At 40.8% G+C, this 15,416-nt stretch overlaps 3 protein-coding genes and 1 long non-coding RNA gene across 6 annotated transcripts in view; 2 read left to right on the top strand and 2 right to left on the bottom strand.

The window, feature by feature from the left end:
- Window positions 1-4,047, bottom strand: part of LOC115567270 (uncharacterized) — a 50,066-nt gene extending 46,019 nt beyond the window's left edge. For both annotated transcript variants that reach the window (XR_003981157.1, XR_003981156.1), the window contains exons 1-3: window positions 3,909-4,047; window positions 1,893-2,071; window positions 1,658-1,789 (exon numbers count right to left, since the gene is read on the bottom strand). This is a non-coding gene — a long non-coding RNA (uncharacterized LOC115567270). The remainder of the gene's footprint in view (window positions 1-1,657; window positions 1,790-1,892; window positions 2,072-3,908) is intronic.
- Window positions 885-2,820, top strand: aicda (activation-induced cytidine deaminase). The gene is made up of 5 exons (XM_030393660.1): window positions 885-920; window positions 1,582-1,747; window positions 1,875-2,157; window positions 2,319-2,434; window positions 2,566-2,820. Exons 1-5 carry the CDS (start codon window positions 901-903, stop codon window positions 2,614-2,616), a joined length of 636 nt encoding a protein of 211 aa, XP_030249520.1. The 5' UTR covers window positions 885-900; the 3' UTR covers window positions 2,617-2,820.
- LOC115567261 (adaptin ear-binding coat-associated protein 1-like) lies at window positions 3,852-9,958 on the top strand. Of its 2 annotated transcripts, none has more exons than XM_030393654.1 (7): window positions 3,852-4,047; window positions 4,990-5,090; window positions 5,351-5,455; window positions 5,631-5,712; window positions 5,807-5,915; window positions 6,148-6,295; window positions 8,281-9,958. In XM_030393654.1, exons 1-7 carry the CDS (start codon window positions 3,947-3,949, stop codon window positions 8,388-8,390), a joined length of 756 nt encoding a protein of 251 aa, XP_030249514.1. In that variant the 5' UTR covers window positions 3,852-3,946; the 3' UTR covers window positions 8,391-9,958. The 2 variants fall into 2 exon arrangements, with proteins under 2 accessions (XP_030249514.1, XP_030249515.1); XM_030393655.1 differs by lacking the exon at window positions 3,852-4,047 and adding an exon at window positions 4,058-4,194.
- Window positions 9,959-10,562: 604 nt separating this feature from the next.
- mfap5 (microfibril associated protein 5) lies at window positions 10,563-14,983 on the bottom strand. The gene is made up of 7 exons (XM_030393664.1): window positions 14,879-14,983; window positions 13,830-13,906; window positions 13,686-13,718; window positions 13,528-13,563; window positions 13,316-13,403; window positions 11,175-11,248; window positions 10,563-11,085 (listed from the first exon to the last, which is right to left on the bottom strand). Exons 2-7 carry the CDS (start codon window positions 13,870-13,872, stop codon window positions 10,973-10,975), a joined length of 387 nt encoding a protein of 128 aa, XP_030249524.1. The 5' UTR covers window positions 13,873-13,906; window positions 14,879-14,983; the 3' UTR covers window positions 10,563-10,972.
- Between the last annotated feature and the right edge of the window lie 433 nt (window positions 14,984-15,416).

Genomic DNA, 15,416 nt, shown 5'->3' with positions numbered 1-15,416 from the left:
ACCCAGATCAGAGGACAAAGTAGGTGTCAGGGCCTCCGGGTCTGGGAACGCCTAGGGCTCCACCAAATCTTGGGGCCCCGAAGAGGTAGGGGGCAGGCTAGGTGGAAAGGCTGAATAGCAGGAGCAGTTGGGTGGCGATCCCACAGTAGATCAAGGTGAGAAGGTATCTGGAGGTTTTTAGTTAACGATCTGGGAAAACCAAAGCGGATGGGCCGGTGGCTGGATACGTCTCCAGTGTTTGGAAAGTTCCAGCCAGTTGGCTCAGTTTACTGACGTCTGTGAAAAACTCCAAAGGTTACAAATCACGTCAAACCCTCCTCCTTCTCATGTGTGGTCACTTAAGATTAGTTTGTAAAGTCTATGTTGTGTAATCTGCCTTCCCAGTAAGATTCCTTTATTGCCTTGTGCCACATCACTGGTTTCACTTGAATCATTATGTGAGCTAATTCAAAAATTTTTCGTAACGCATAAAAACCATGATGCCCTTAGAAGACAAACTGAGTGATTCATTTATGGCTTTAACTGTTTTGCCACGAGACAATGCAATCCATCCATCGTCTTTGTATCACGCCCCCTAAACTTACTTTGAAAAATCTCTGTCCAACCAGAAGCTGTCTCTGTTGTGTGCAGGATGTTTATGTTTAGAGGTATATACTCTCAGTTCCTTCCCTTTAACCCCCCCAACACACACACACACACACACACAGACACACACACACACACACACACAAACACACACACACACACACACACACACAGACACACACACACACACAAACACACACACACACACACACACACACACACACACACACACACACACACACTTTCGCTCTTTCTCATTTACCTTCATTTATTGCCCACACCCGCCGAGTGACAAAGCAAAGCGCGTCTTTCAAAATGATTACAAAGCTAGACAGGTGAGCAAAATGGATACATTCTATTCATATGTTCTATATGTATTTGTTTTTTTTATTTATATATACTATGGATTAAACATGCATAAAAGTAAATGGAAAAAAACGTTTTTCATAACTTTTTATTAATGATATTATTTTAATAAGATGTTCGTTAGTTTAATTAACCATGGGACTGTACCATCATTCAGCGCTACAAATTGAGGTTTCATAATCAATGAGTTTCACTAAAAGTTGTGAAACTGAGAGTGAGAAGAAAGTAGTGAATGTTAGTTGTCTTCTGACTGTCCAGCGCTCACATTTGGTTAACCACAGGTTTTACATGAGTTTACTGTGCCAATTTATTGGATTAGAATTCATGTGTGAGTCATCTGATTAATAATACGTTAAAATGGAAATTTACTGCATTGAATTTGTCTCAGACTTTCCCGGCACAAAACGACTGTCTTCACTGAATACCCCTGAGATTATATGTCACCGAAGATGTCGGTTTACAAAGCAGCAATACTTTTGACGGGTGGCCTTATTACTGATGACATGATGACTGAAAAAAGTCATGTAGGTGGATCTAGGACATTTTAAATAGCTTGTAGGTAAGTTGTGTTGTGCACCACATTTCATTAGCTATTGAAAATGGCACGTTTTCTCTTTGTCTTTGTCTTAGTGTGCTTTTGCCTCGAAAAAAGTTCATCTACCACTACAAGAATGTGCGCTGGGCAAGGGGCCGACATGAGACTTACCTGTGCTTTGTAGTGAAGAGGCGAGTGGGGCCAGACACCTTAACCTTTGACTTCGGACACCTCCGCAATCGCAATGGCATCCATGTCGAGGTGAGTAATGTGGGTGAAAACGGGGGAGCATGTGAGAGGGGCCTGTTTAGACAAAAGGCAAAAAAACCCATCTTAATTTACTGGATGATTGTATCCCTTCTTTGTCTGTTCTCCCATTTTTCCATAGTTGCTGTTCCTGCGCTACCTGGGAGCCTTGTGCCCTGGATTGTGGGGGTATGGAGGCACTGGAGAGAAGAGGCTTAGTTACTCTATCACCTGGTTCTGCTCCTGGTCTCCCTGTGCCAACTGCTCCCTCAGACTGTGCCAGTTCCTCAGCCAGACTCCCAACCTTCGCCTTAGGATCTTCGTCTCTCGCCTCTACTTCTGTGACATGGAGGATAGCCGTGAAAGAGAAGGCCTAAGAATGCTGAAAAAAGCTGGCGTGCAGATCACAGTCATGAGTTACAAAGGTAGACAAAGAAAACTGTGTAGGTGGTAGAACAGGCACGTATATCTTGAGCCGTAAATGTATGGAAGTTGGCCACATTCCACCCAACAATTCCATTGTTTTTCTCATCATGATCGTTTTCTGGATGTTAAAAACTATGATTATTTTTCCCTCTCTTTTCAGACTTCTTCTATTGCTGGCAGACCTTTGTGGCTCGTAGGGCGAGCCAATTCAAAGCCTGGGAAGAGCTGCAACGTAACTCGGTACGCCTTACCAGAAAACTGAACCGCATCCTCCAGGTAGATGTTTTAAAATATTAAATGTTTTTCAACTAAAGAGATTAAGTCAAAGCATGATGCTCTGTTTGAACATACTAATAGTTTTGTTTTCTTTCTTTCTTTCTTTCTTTCTTTCTTACTTTCTCTCTCAGCCCTGTGAAACAGAAGATTTAAGAGATGCCTTCAAGCTTCTTGGACTGTGAAACATACCTGTGACCTCCTCTGGTGTTACCATTACATCTAAAGATATAAATACATTTTGGTGTTGTCTATCACTACAACTGCTAAACTGAGAATATGAAAAACTGAGAAAAAATAGCTTTGCAGCAAGGCTTGAAAGGTTAGATAGCTGCTACTTGCTGGTACTGTAGCAATATGGTGGTGTGAAGTAAAATAATAAACAATAATATTGTCTTGTGTCATTGATGTTAACGTGACATATGTAAGAATGAACCATTTGCTAAATTCATACTCAAAACATAGCCGCTGAAAGTCACTGCTGTTAGCTAGTAAGCTTAGTTAGCTAGCGAGTAGTTTCATTAGCTGACTCTGCCCTGACTGGGAGCTCGGAGGATCAGGGGACTGTCGGTGTGCTTGAGGTACAAAGTGGCTGGAGGCTAGCAGGATAGCATGCTACCTTCAGTAGATATTTCTGCAACCCAATACATAGATTTTTTGTTATCTAATCACATGCTGTTGGTGATTTTAGTGAATTTTTAAAATGTTTTAAACGCAAATTCTTTTCAATTATATATTGCACCTTTCATCCATTTCAAAAATGATTGTTGAACTATTCAGATAATTGGAGGTATATTCAGCTAGCGTAACTGCTGGTAGGGCTAGTTATGATTGTAGGGCATTGTTAAGGACTGCAAATTAAAGGGGCATAAAGTGGTGTAGTTTGTAGTCCTAATACCCAGAAATCTGCTTCCCTAGTCTCAAAGTCTGAGGTTTTTTAAATTGGTTTTCAGTTAGATGCCTGAAATAAGGCTTAACGCATTTACATGTTTTGTTTTATGAAATAAAATACATCATTAAATCACCCACAAATTAATGATAAATGGCTACAAATGGCTAAATAACACTGAACACGGAGACTCATCTACTGACTAGCCTAAGCTACCACTGGATTTTAGTTACAAACTATTCTAACTCTAACTTCACAAGGTTTACAGAAAACGTGTAGCTCTAGTAATTGTGTAAGATGCTTGGTGGTGGTGACATTTAAATCATGCCACTGCTCTACTCCAGTGATACATTACTGTTTCCATAAGTGCAATAGGTGTCAATTGAGTGCCATTTAATGTAATTTTCAGGCTCATAAATACTCTCCATGATAAGTAAACTGACATTTACGTCTAAAAATCGGTGGCAGCACGTCCCTTTAACGGCATTGCCGACACCGTGCCAGCGGAACGGGGTCGCCAGTGTGTGCGCACATACACCGTCTATTACGGTCACGTCGCCGTTAACGCCGCGCGGACACAACACTCACCGTCACCACCGGCGTGCACCGACTGAGTACAAGTCAAGATGGCGACCGAGGGTCAGTCCGAGTACGAGTCGATACTCTGTGTCAAACCTGAAGTCAACGTCTACCGAATCCCACCGAGGGCATCCAACCGGGCTATCAGGTAAGGGGGGGCGGCGGCGGCGGCCTCGCGGCGAGCTTTCTGTCCCAGCATCCGCGAGCTGCAGCCGTTAGGAGCCGCGTTGCCTCGGCGACCTACCTACCGAGCTCATCCGTTAATCACGCAGCTTCAAGTAACGACGGCCGTAATGTGTGTGCTTGTCGTCTCTGCTGTGTATTTACAAGGTCATGAAGGAATATACGTAACTAATATTTAGCATTGTACCTGCGGTGACAGGGTTCGATCATATTTTTGTCGCTCCTGTGTTTGTAACGCTACGTATGCCATCATTCAGTGGCACGACAGGCGATCAATAATGCTAACGTCGCATGTGGTTGTAGTTTTAGGGAAGCTAGCTCCGTAATAACACGATTTTGCACCAGAGATGCTCATTTTACTTGTCTGACCTTTTTTTTAAGTATATCAGAACATCATCACTGGAGTTGTAAAGATGTGTTGCTCAAGGACACTTCAGTGAGATTGGCACTCTTTGCTGACAACATGAAATACAGTGTCCCTCTCTGTATATGCTTTAAAGAGCTGTTGTGCTGCCAAGAAGGTTGACATTGAATTGTTTACCCCATCTTTCATTGGCTGCTGCTCCAGCCTGACCTGCTTCAGCTGCATCTGAGTGGACATCACACCAACCAAACAGTAGCACAGGCCCGAGTCCCATGAGACACATGATTGGTTAACCAGTGACCATATGTACAGTGAGTAAGGGTGATGATGTAATAGTTCAGCCTTAGGTCTCGGTCAAAGCGCCCGTCTGATGTCTTAGTCACGTTCGGCTCACAGAGAGAAAAAAAGCCAAGCTGGAGTGTGTGACGAATCATAACAATAACACACACACACAAATCTCCTTTCCTGTCTCCTTTCCCTTCTCGCTTCACCTACATCACACCGTGTCTCCCTGACTGGCCCGTCTGTGTGTTTGTGTCCCAGGGCCGCCGACTGGAAGCTGGATGCTCCTGACTGGACGGGACGCATGCGCCTGACGGCCCGCGGCAAAGTGGCCTACGTGAAATTGGAAGACAAAGCCTCTGGTGAGAGATGAGCAGACGGGACAGTGCTGTTGTTTAGTGCCGCTGTTGTAAATCATTTCACTGCGTAGTCTCCTGTTTCGCCGACCCCCCTATCTGGGACTAATTTATTCCAAGGTGCCCTTTCAAGCAGGCCATTCATATCTGATCATATCTGTTTATATCTGTTCATATCTTGGTCTTCTTGTTGTATTCTGGCCTGTTTTTGATCTTAAATAAATACTAGAATTCACCTAACATCCATCTTTTGTTCTAACCTACAGGGGAGCTGTTCGCCCAAGCACCAGTTGATGAGTTCCCTGGCATTGCAGTGGAAACTGTTAGTGACTCAAGCCGTTACTTTGTGCTCCGTATCCAGGATGACAACGGTGCGCAAACTGTTGCTAAGCCATCAATATGTTTTCACAACAGGGCAGAGATACACCACTATTTTTTAAGGCTAAATCTTGCAAAACTGTTATCGATTGTTGTGCTAGACGATTTAGTATGTTTTTGTGTGTACTGAACTCTATCCCTTGCTTGTTGTGTTAATTTCTCTCACAGGCCGCAGTGCGTTCATAGGCATTGGCTTTGGAGACCGAGGCGACGCCTTTGACTTCAATGTTTCACTCCAGGATCACTTCAAGTATGCAGCTGCTTCATAGTGTGTCATGAATCATAACTAATTTAGGAGTGAATTTATTTATACGAGTTTAATAATCCTTTTGCATCTCACCCAGGTGGGTGAAACAGGAAGATGAACTTAAGAAGCAGGCACAGGCTCCAGACCTTACTCCTAAATTGGACCTGGGCTTCAAAGAAGGACAGACCATTACTCTAAATATTGGGGTAACTTTATTTTCATCAAATCTAATGTTTTTGTAGATTTGAAAGCTGTTTTAATGATCGAACCATGAAATATATACCAGTATCTAAAAAAACGAAACCATACTAAGCGACATTTGAGATTAATTCATGATGAGGGTTTAAAACTTCTTAAAGCCTGAAACCCATTATTGACAAGCAACAACACACATGCACGCACACACTTACCCTTTTTCCCTTATTGTACCTTTTCCAGCAATCAAAAAAGAAGGACAGGTCCCGTCCTCAAAGTTCAGGAGGCTTTGGTCTTCTTCCACCTCCTCCTGGGGGCAAGTTAGCCCCACCTCCTCCAGCCAGATCTACCAATCATAACACACAGCCGCCTGCAGGAGGAAGTGACACTGGTAGGTAATTGTAACCATAGACATAATATACTTAGACGCCTCATAGACTGAAGCTGCCTATTGGAGCTGACGTGATCTGTTAACAATACTTCGCCGGTTATTGCAACCGTAAACTGCACAAAATATGGGCATAGTTGCTCTCTCTCCGTTGATTCCGATTGACTCTGGTGCTAGCCTAGAATGAGACCCAACCAATATGGCGGCGACGCTGGATTACGTTCCAGCACGTCATGAGGCGTCTTACGTATATTATGTCTATGATTGTAACACTCAAGTACAGCAATGTGGAGCAGACATGAACCTATTGTATTAAAGTTTGTCTCATGTCTTGTTTTATCATAAAACAAAATAAATAATCAGTGAAAACGAAAAAGCAATTATATAACTTGCTATATCATGATCAAGTTATATGTATGTCAGTGTTACATAACGTTGATAACAATAACGAAAATATTGTTTTGTAAATACTCTATCTTAAAAAGCAGTTGTGTCATGATGACATTACACAAGATGTATTCTTCATGATCAGGAGAAAACAAAGTCTGAAGACAAGTGTTAGCTCTGTTATCCAGCGTAGATATTAGTTAGCACCGCACTGTACACACCACTGGTACTGTAAAGATAAGTAAAAGGGCCGTCACCAACGGTTATTTCATTATCGATTGCTCTGCCGATAATTTTCATGTCCCAGAGCCCAGCGTGGCATCTTCAGATTGCTTCTATATCCAATCCACAGTCCAAAACCCAGAGACTTTTCATTTACCATCGTAAATGACCAAAAAAAAGCAGCGAAGCCTCGCATTTAAGAAGCTGGAACCCCAAATGTTTGAGATTTCTCTTCAAAAATGACTGAAACTATTTCTTTTAGTCAACTGATCAGTTAATCAGCTGATTGTTGCAGCTGTAGTTAAGTTGGTTCACCAGAGCGCTCTGCTGGAAACAGCGTAGCCCAGTTTTGCTCAACTGTCAAATCCAGGTTATTACCTCAATAATCCACTGTATTGCATCTTTACTTCCATGCTCAAGCTGCAGGTCCTTCTACATCGGTGCTGCAGTTTCATTTATAGTGGGACGTGGAGTGTGACCTTCATACAATATATAGTTCATTAAATGGTCAATATAAAGCAGAGGAAAGTAATTTCATTGTTGAAAGCTTGTATTTCTTTGGCCCCATTGGGGTCTGTTGTAAAGGTGTTTCCAGTGGAGCACTTGTATCCACAGTCTTTACAATCATAGTGGTGAGTGCAATGTCATGCTGACCTATAGGAATACAAGCCAGAACTATGAGGTAGACAGTTGTAAAAAACAAGAATTTGCCTTTAAAGATTATCATGGTCCCACTTTTCTCTAGCCCACTGAAGATCAATATATATCACAAAACTAAGAAGTGCACATGGTTTCGGTTTCATGCGCTGAGGTTCGTCTCTTGAGATGTCAGCAACCATTTGAATACAATGTAGTTTTGTGTGGTGTTCAAAACATCATTACCATTATCAAAAGTTTCCACTGAAAATTCTCTCCACCAAAGAAATAGTGCCCAAGAAATAATGGAGATGTGTGGATAATCCTGAGTAAACCGGAGACTGTTTGAGTGATTCTGAGTTTCAGATATAATGTGTTCAGCACTTTAAGCAGCACACATCCTTTCACCTCCATTGTCTTGTGTGGTCGCTGAAGTTTCAGAGGTTGCTGTCTCAAAACCTGAGTATAGACTGTAATACTGAAAGAAAGTGCACGGCCTCCATTGATGCCACCAGTGTAAGTGGAGGTAAAGTTAATTTGAGTGGAACGACACTCTAGCAAAATATATGCATCTTTACACTTCATAACAAGTGAAATGAGTTTTAAGATGGAGATTTTCTTACTATATATGAGAAGAATTTACCATAGATTGATTTTGATTTATAACAATCAAATCAGAAATCTATGTTTTGTTCCTTATTCAGTGGTGCATTATATTTCTGTTTCATTCTTTTAACCCCCAGGTGTTTTGCTAGACTTTGACTCCAGTAACTTCAACTCAGCAGCTCCGTCCAACCCCACCACCACAGCCGGCTCTGACCTGTGGGGAGACTTCGACTCTGTATCGAAGTGAGGAGAGATTCGGTTTGTTTTTCTCCCTCCTGTCTCTCTGTAAATTTATGCAGCACTTTTGCAACATTGTTTTCCCCATTATGGGGTCCCGTATGTCTCCCTGCCAAGCAGGATAACCCTCTGTACCAGTTTGTTTTACTTTAGTTCCGTTCCTCATTGCTTTTTGTATTAAGCCAGAGATACATCCAGACCTCAAAGTCCAGTCTTAATTAGAGAGATTTAGAACTATACGCCAACAACTCTATCTCCCTATCCTTCTTGGGGGTCTTCTTCCTTCTGTCTTTATGTGTATCCACTCTCTCTAGTTTACTAAAATTCTGCCTTTGCCTTTGCCCCTTTTCTCCTCCTCTCAGTGTTTTATTTGCTTATTTCTATCGTAGAGTCTACATAATTATGATCGAGGGAGACATAATCAGAAACTTCTGAGGATGAAATCTAGTAAGATATAATGAATTAATGAATTTTATGTACAGAGAATATTTATTTTAAATGTATATATTGTCTGTAGTTTGTAATTATTGTCATTGGTGTTGTCACCTGTATGTACTGTAGCTTAAATTCCTCCAAGTCCCCCGCAGTGGGACTGACTATATGCACTGACTGGCAGTCTGGTCTGTCTATAGAGTTAGTAATGCATAAAGTCTGCATTTAACGCAGGGATTGTTCAAATTTTAGACTTAGGTTTTAGAGAAGTTTACCACAAAATGATTTTACTTGAAAAAGGCGTGTTAAGCTGTAGCTGATTTGCAGGCTAGTTCTGCTCTCTAGCACTCTCTAGTGGGCTCTTGAGGCTTTACAGCACCATTTTAAGAGAGATGTCAAATTGAGCTGCAGCTGTTGAACGCATATTTCACTGGGAATGGGTCCTGGGCACTGCTAGCACTGTTTTAACTGTAGATCAGTACTAAGAGACAGGGAAGTAGGAATGTTGGATGCGTTTGGGTGTTACTAAAAGAAAGGGAGGCATCAAGTGCTTTTATCTTTGCCTCAAAGGGAAACAGAGATGATTTAGTCCATGTTATGTCATCTCTACTCAGCACAGCTGTTAAAGCTGTGACTGGTGACTCATTTAGGTCGTGACCTCTCTGCTGCTCAATGAATAGGTCTGTGTTTCTGTGGAGAGCTTCATCTCCTTAATTCTTTATGAGAAGGTGACCTCAACCGCAGCATGTCGTACTTGTACAAATTAGTTTTAACTGTGAACTTCAATTCCATGTTAAGATGTGATGTTATAAACGGTATTCTGATGCAGACGAATGCAGTGTGGGACCAAGCTAGTCTGTTTTTTTTGTTATGATATTGTTACGTGCCGAGAGATGGATTATGTTGCACTGATATCTGATGCACGTGCGTGGTGACAGATGACCGTCACAAGGTGGATGTTGATTGGAGCACACAGAGGTTGTGTGAGTGTAAAGCCCTACCAATGTTTGTCTGTGTTTGTTTCAATTATATGCATCTCTCCCAAATGTTACTTGTTATTCAAACTGTATATGTGTATGGAAATGTATATGGAAGTGAATATGCAAAGAAACACATAAAGATATCACTCAATGACCGTAACATTCATTCGTTGTAATATTATTATTATGTATTTTGGCATGACCAGCTATGTGTGAGATATGTCTGAATCTGTGTCGGACAGTTTACACACATGCCGCCCACCTCCTCCGCCTTTACCTGATTTATTTCCACTCCTTTCATTTCAGCTCAGTGTTAGAGTCTGTCCTGCGTTTTGGAGTCATTTACAGTCACACTTTGTTTTGGGAAAGTAAAACATAGTAGTCTAGCGTTATAAATGCTGAATTTTCCAATTTTTAAACTGCAGTGCATTAGAGATGGTATCCTTCCTTTCTTTTTTTTATCTTTTTCAACCTTTACTTTCACTTCAATTCAATTAGACTTTTCACTAACAGACCACTGAAAAAATTGCTAGTTAGATAAAGGGGCACATACAGCAATTCATTTTCAGTTGAATGTTATTTTTTATATTTATAGTTTATATATTTTTTTAATGGCCTGCAGAGTAACAGCAGTTGATTTGAAACTTGTGTGAGGGAGAGGAGAGTTAGGCCTCCTCAATAGTAAATGTTTTATTATGTGCCAACCAATGTGTGCGTCTGCTGTCTGCTGTCAAAATTGTAATCGGTGCATCGCTAAGAAAGAACAAGTACCACATGAACACGTAGCTTTATTGAGTTGGATACAATAGTGCACATAATACTGGATTGTCAATGAGTACCTTACAATCCACAACAAAGTGGGTCTTTCTTTGTACAATGAAATGACTCAGTGCTGCTATAGGCCCATTACTACAGTACCTTAAATGGGTCGTAAACCATGAAAGACATGATCTGTGTCCAACAATACACAGATGAAATGAGCACACCTTCAAAATACACACACAAAAGACGAATACATGAACATAGATATGAGTCAGCACACTTGTGCGCATGTGTTAAAGAGAAACAAAGAGACCCCCAGGTGTTGACTGGTGGATTTATGGTGTTATGGGCTGTTTTTGTGGCGACGCTAAGGGGCTCCATCCCCACCGGTGGTCACATCGCCATCCTGGGGCCCCCATCAGGCTTTGTTTGCCCAGGTTTTGGGGTTGCTACGGCGATTGCGACAGCGTTTCCTATCAGATGTCCTCTTAACACGTCTGGGCCACCCGGACAGCTCTCTGCACAGTTCAGCTGTTATGTGCGAAAGACAAGGATATCTCTTAATGCAGGATCACATAGCGGCAACATCATGTTTGTTGTAGAGTTTTAGAGTGTGTCACCTTTCAGATACTCATCCTGCTGGCAGACTGTCCTCATACAGATCTCATTGTTGATCACATAGACACGAGGAAGGCTGAAATACAACATAGCATGATGAGTACTGTAGAAGAGCTGTCGGGAAACAATTTTAACTGATGTGACAGGATGCAACTAGAGTAACAAAAACATGAAAACACTGATCTTACTATCAGTGAAACGTCTCAATGAAGTCCTTGTACTCAAAGTATTTCTATTCTTCTGCAAATGTCTTTACTCTTCTATGTTGATATAAAAATATCATCAGTTTATTATGAATTCCTTGGGTTAAAACAGGATAAAAACAGTAAATAAAGTAGCGAAATTAGCTTCACCTGGAACGACTACAAAATGAAAACTTTGCTTACAAATTTCTGTATCAGTAATAATCCATTAATGACTGTAATGTATAGATTTGTAATATTAAAACACGAACACACACAAGCAAATAAGTATACCTATAACAGAGACTTTAAGTATTTTAATTACATGTACATTTTCTATCTAATCTAATTTTGTTACATCAATTTAAGTTTAATGCTGGCATGTTGAGTCTGTATATATTAATGAAATACTCTAGTCTGATTTAATCAAATTGATGCAAACTTGCCTCCTACAGAAATATATTTTTGTGTTTATTATTACTATTAATAAACTATCATACATTAAAGTAATGCATTTTATTGGGGTTATTTTGTCTCCTGTAGTAAAAAACAATTTATACAACTTAAATCAACATGACAGAAAAGCCTTGTATCGAAGCAACACTATGTAACTTTCTCCAGAAAGATAGTTGATTGATGACTCTCATTCCGTCCTTCTGCCTTTCCATCGTCTGTCCGTCCATCAGTCCATCTATCCATCATCAGTAACCACTACTACTAGTCGACCCAAGATAACATTGGGCGAGTGGTGGCGTACATCAGTCTCATGCCCAGATTGTAAAATACCAATCAAAACCAAATACCTAATCAGCTATTTTGCATCAGACCCGAACCGTTAACCGTAAGTGTTGGTATTAGACAATCTTGGATTGATACTCAACAACCTCTATTTTTCAAAATAACATTAAACGTTTCATGGCGTTGCTTTAAATGAGATTGTTTACGTCAATAATATAAAGTTAGAAGGAACATGTACATGTCATTGAAATACTTAAAGGAGCACCATGTAGTTTTGGGGAGGAAATTGTATACAGAAGAGAAAGATCCTCATTGACTGATTGTTTTTTAATGTTTAAACAAAGTAAATAACAAACTCTCTTAGTTTTCATGACTGAATAATTTGAACACAACTTCATACTCTATTACTTTGTTTATGTGTGGCGGACCCTGCCACCCCTGTAGTTTCAAACAGTGTTCTGGGGACCTTATTGTCTTCCAACAAACAGCTTGTTTATGCAGTTATTGAAAAAATAAAAAAAATATTTATTACCTCATTCATATTGTGAATATTAAAAATCTCAGGTCGAATTTATTCAAAACTAAATAGGGCCCCTTTCCACACACTGTTTTAGGCATAATTATTATTTTAATGGGGCTATCCTGCTCCCTAATGAAAACTTTTACATGTTAGACATTTAGACTATGATGCTAATAAGCTTTGACCTAAATGCCCCAAATAGGTTTCTTATTATGAGCCACTGAGTCTTATATGAACACACTATCCTCCCTTATTTTGTGCTGAAGTTCGAACAGTTTCGGTTGTTTCACATGGCAGATTTCTGCAAGTCACATACTTCTTTGCACCGATCTGGGTTCAGAAACATTTGCACGAAAATCTGGCATATGTTGAGATTTGCATGCCTAAGTTTCTGGGAACCATTTGGTCAAACCACATCTGCACAGTCCTGATGTAGCAGACAAGGGTTACTCTCTTAATAATAAAAACTATGGATGTGTTTATGAATATTTGATATCATGGAGAAATGTTTTCAGGTGCTTCACAGACTGGACTTTTACTTGTCAGGAAGTATTTTGAATGGTGACTTTTTCTTGGGTCTTGGGTCTGACCTCCTCTTTCACCTCAAATCTCTGCATTACTAAAGGGATGCTTATTAAACAGTCACAGTTGATGCTATACTGCCATATCATATATGTTATTCTGCAGGTAAATTGCAGATCACCTGTAGAGGCAAAGAGCACCAATACATTTCTTGATGGGCCTGTGAACCGAGTACATCCTGGTGCAAGGATACATCTCCTCCCTACAGTCTGCAGAGACAGAAGATACAGGTCATATTGAAATAGCATCAGTCACAATGACAGGATGAGCCAGCAGTTCACGAGGCCTCCTGAGAGGCAGCTCAAAGGTCATCTCCAATCTGCTGTCACTCACTGGCTGGCAAGGTTCCTCCAGGTGCCTCGGTTTCCTCTAGAAACAAGGAAAGAAAACAGGATCAGACTGGGAACACATCTCAACCAGAGCAATGACTCACAGACGGACAGATGTCTCGTCCTGATCTCAAGTGTGACTTATGAGGAGAAGAGCATTACCAGTCTGCTGGGCTTGGGCTACAGCTGTGAGTGCTGTGGAACAGAAACCACATGAGGGGAGTGTTTCGCAGCATAAAAACAAACACACAGCGACTCAAGCATAATTAAACAGGATGATTTGTGTGTGCTGTTTGGCAGCAGTACCGTGGAAACTGCAGAGGAGCAGGACCACTGGAAGGCCGCCCATTCCTTCAACTTGTAAGAGGTAAAGGCTTTACGAGCTGGAGGAAGCCGAAGAGGAAAAGAGTCAGGGTGATTTCACAGAGTGGAACTGTTCAATATCCTCGCTCAAGATTTTCGTGCTGTTTATGTTTCCTTTAATCTCATTGCATATAAATGATCCCAAAGTTCCAGGTCACTGTAATGTTTTCCCCAAAGTTTTGCTCCACAGAGAGTGTTTTGGATATGTTTCTTGAAGAACGCCTGATGTCATTTTGCAGTGGAATAATCTGTTCTGCAGTAAATTCTCTGCTTGTAAACAACTACATAAAGTAGCAGTGGAGGAACTATTAAAAAAAATGTTAAAAAATGACACTTTCTACCTGTCAAAATGTGTTTTTCTCCTTTCTCTCACTCCTTCTCTTGCTTTTTTTCTCCTTCCCTCTCTCCTCTCCCGCCCTGCATCATTCCTCTCGTGATGTGTCAGTGTAACTTTGGAGTCCAAGATGTGAGTTCTCTCAAAAGAATGTGTTTTTTCTGTGCCCTATTTGAGCACCCCTCCACCCCTCCTCTGTTACAGTCGCACATTCTTTTACAGCTTTCTTTTCATAGAACATATCGCTGCTTTCCAACTGTACGGTCATCACCAGCCTCTTACGACCATCGCAGTTTTGTGTATTTTCTGCTCCGATAATCTCAGAGTCATACATTCTCAATTACTGAACTGAAAACTGTGGATTGTCCTGGTTTAACTCGCTGCATGCCTCTGCTGATCTGTTTTTCCCTGCTTCACTTCCTGAACTCTGTGCAGCCATGCATGACTTTCAGCGATAAAATATAAAATCTGAAGTGAATCAGTCAATCAGCCAAACATTCAATCTTCATGTTTCATGTCTACATCTAATCAACAGAATTATCCTTTCATTAATATCTTTGGATGTGAGATATCGTGCATGTACAGCGCTCCTCTGTGTATTTCCTGCAGTTTGTCTTAAAATCAGGCGAAAAAAGAAGCATAATTAACTTGTACTTACAACTTTTGCTGTCGTCCACCACTGCTTTAGTTTTATGAATCTTTTGTCTTCTCCCTTTCCCCTCCTTTCCTCTCTTCCCTCCTCTTCCTCCTCCTCCTCCTCCTCCTGCCCCTATCCTCCTAACCATCATAGATTTCTCGCTTTTCACTTTTTTTTCCTGGCCCAATCTGGAAAAAAACAATTAGCATCCAGTTAAAACCTGATCTAGTTCTTTTTGTTGGTTCTAAATGGCAGACATTGTACACAGGTTTACAGGCCAGTATCTTAGTGCCTCAGCGGATCATCACCACGCAAAGCCAAATATTCAGACTGTCATCATTCACGAAAAGTAGGACTGTTGCTCTTATTAATCAAAAAGGCTTCATTAAATTTGTTATGGTACTTTTCTTCACATTCAAACACACGTCATGATAACACTGACATATTTATTTATGACAACAAGATCAGGGATGCAGGCTTGTCTGAGTATACTTTATGTAAGAGCATCCAGATTTTTCTGAGCCTCAAGTAAAGTTTGTTCTGGATTCTGTTTGGATTT

Source organism: Sparus aurata, chromosome 17 (genome assembly GCF_900880675.1).
Source record: "Sparus aurata chromosome 17, fSpaAur1.1, whole genome shotgun sequence".
Lineage (NCBI taxonomy): Eukaryota > Metazoa > Chordata > Actinopteri > Spariformes > Sparidae > Sparus > Sparus aurata.
This window is presented reverse-complemented; position numbering and strand designations above follow the sequence as displayed.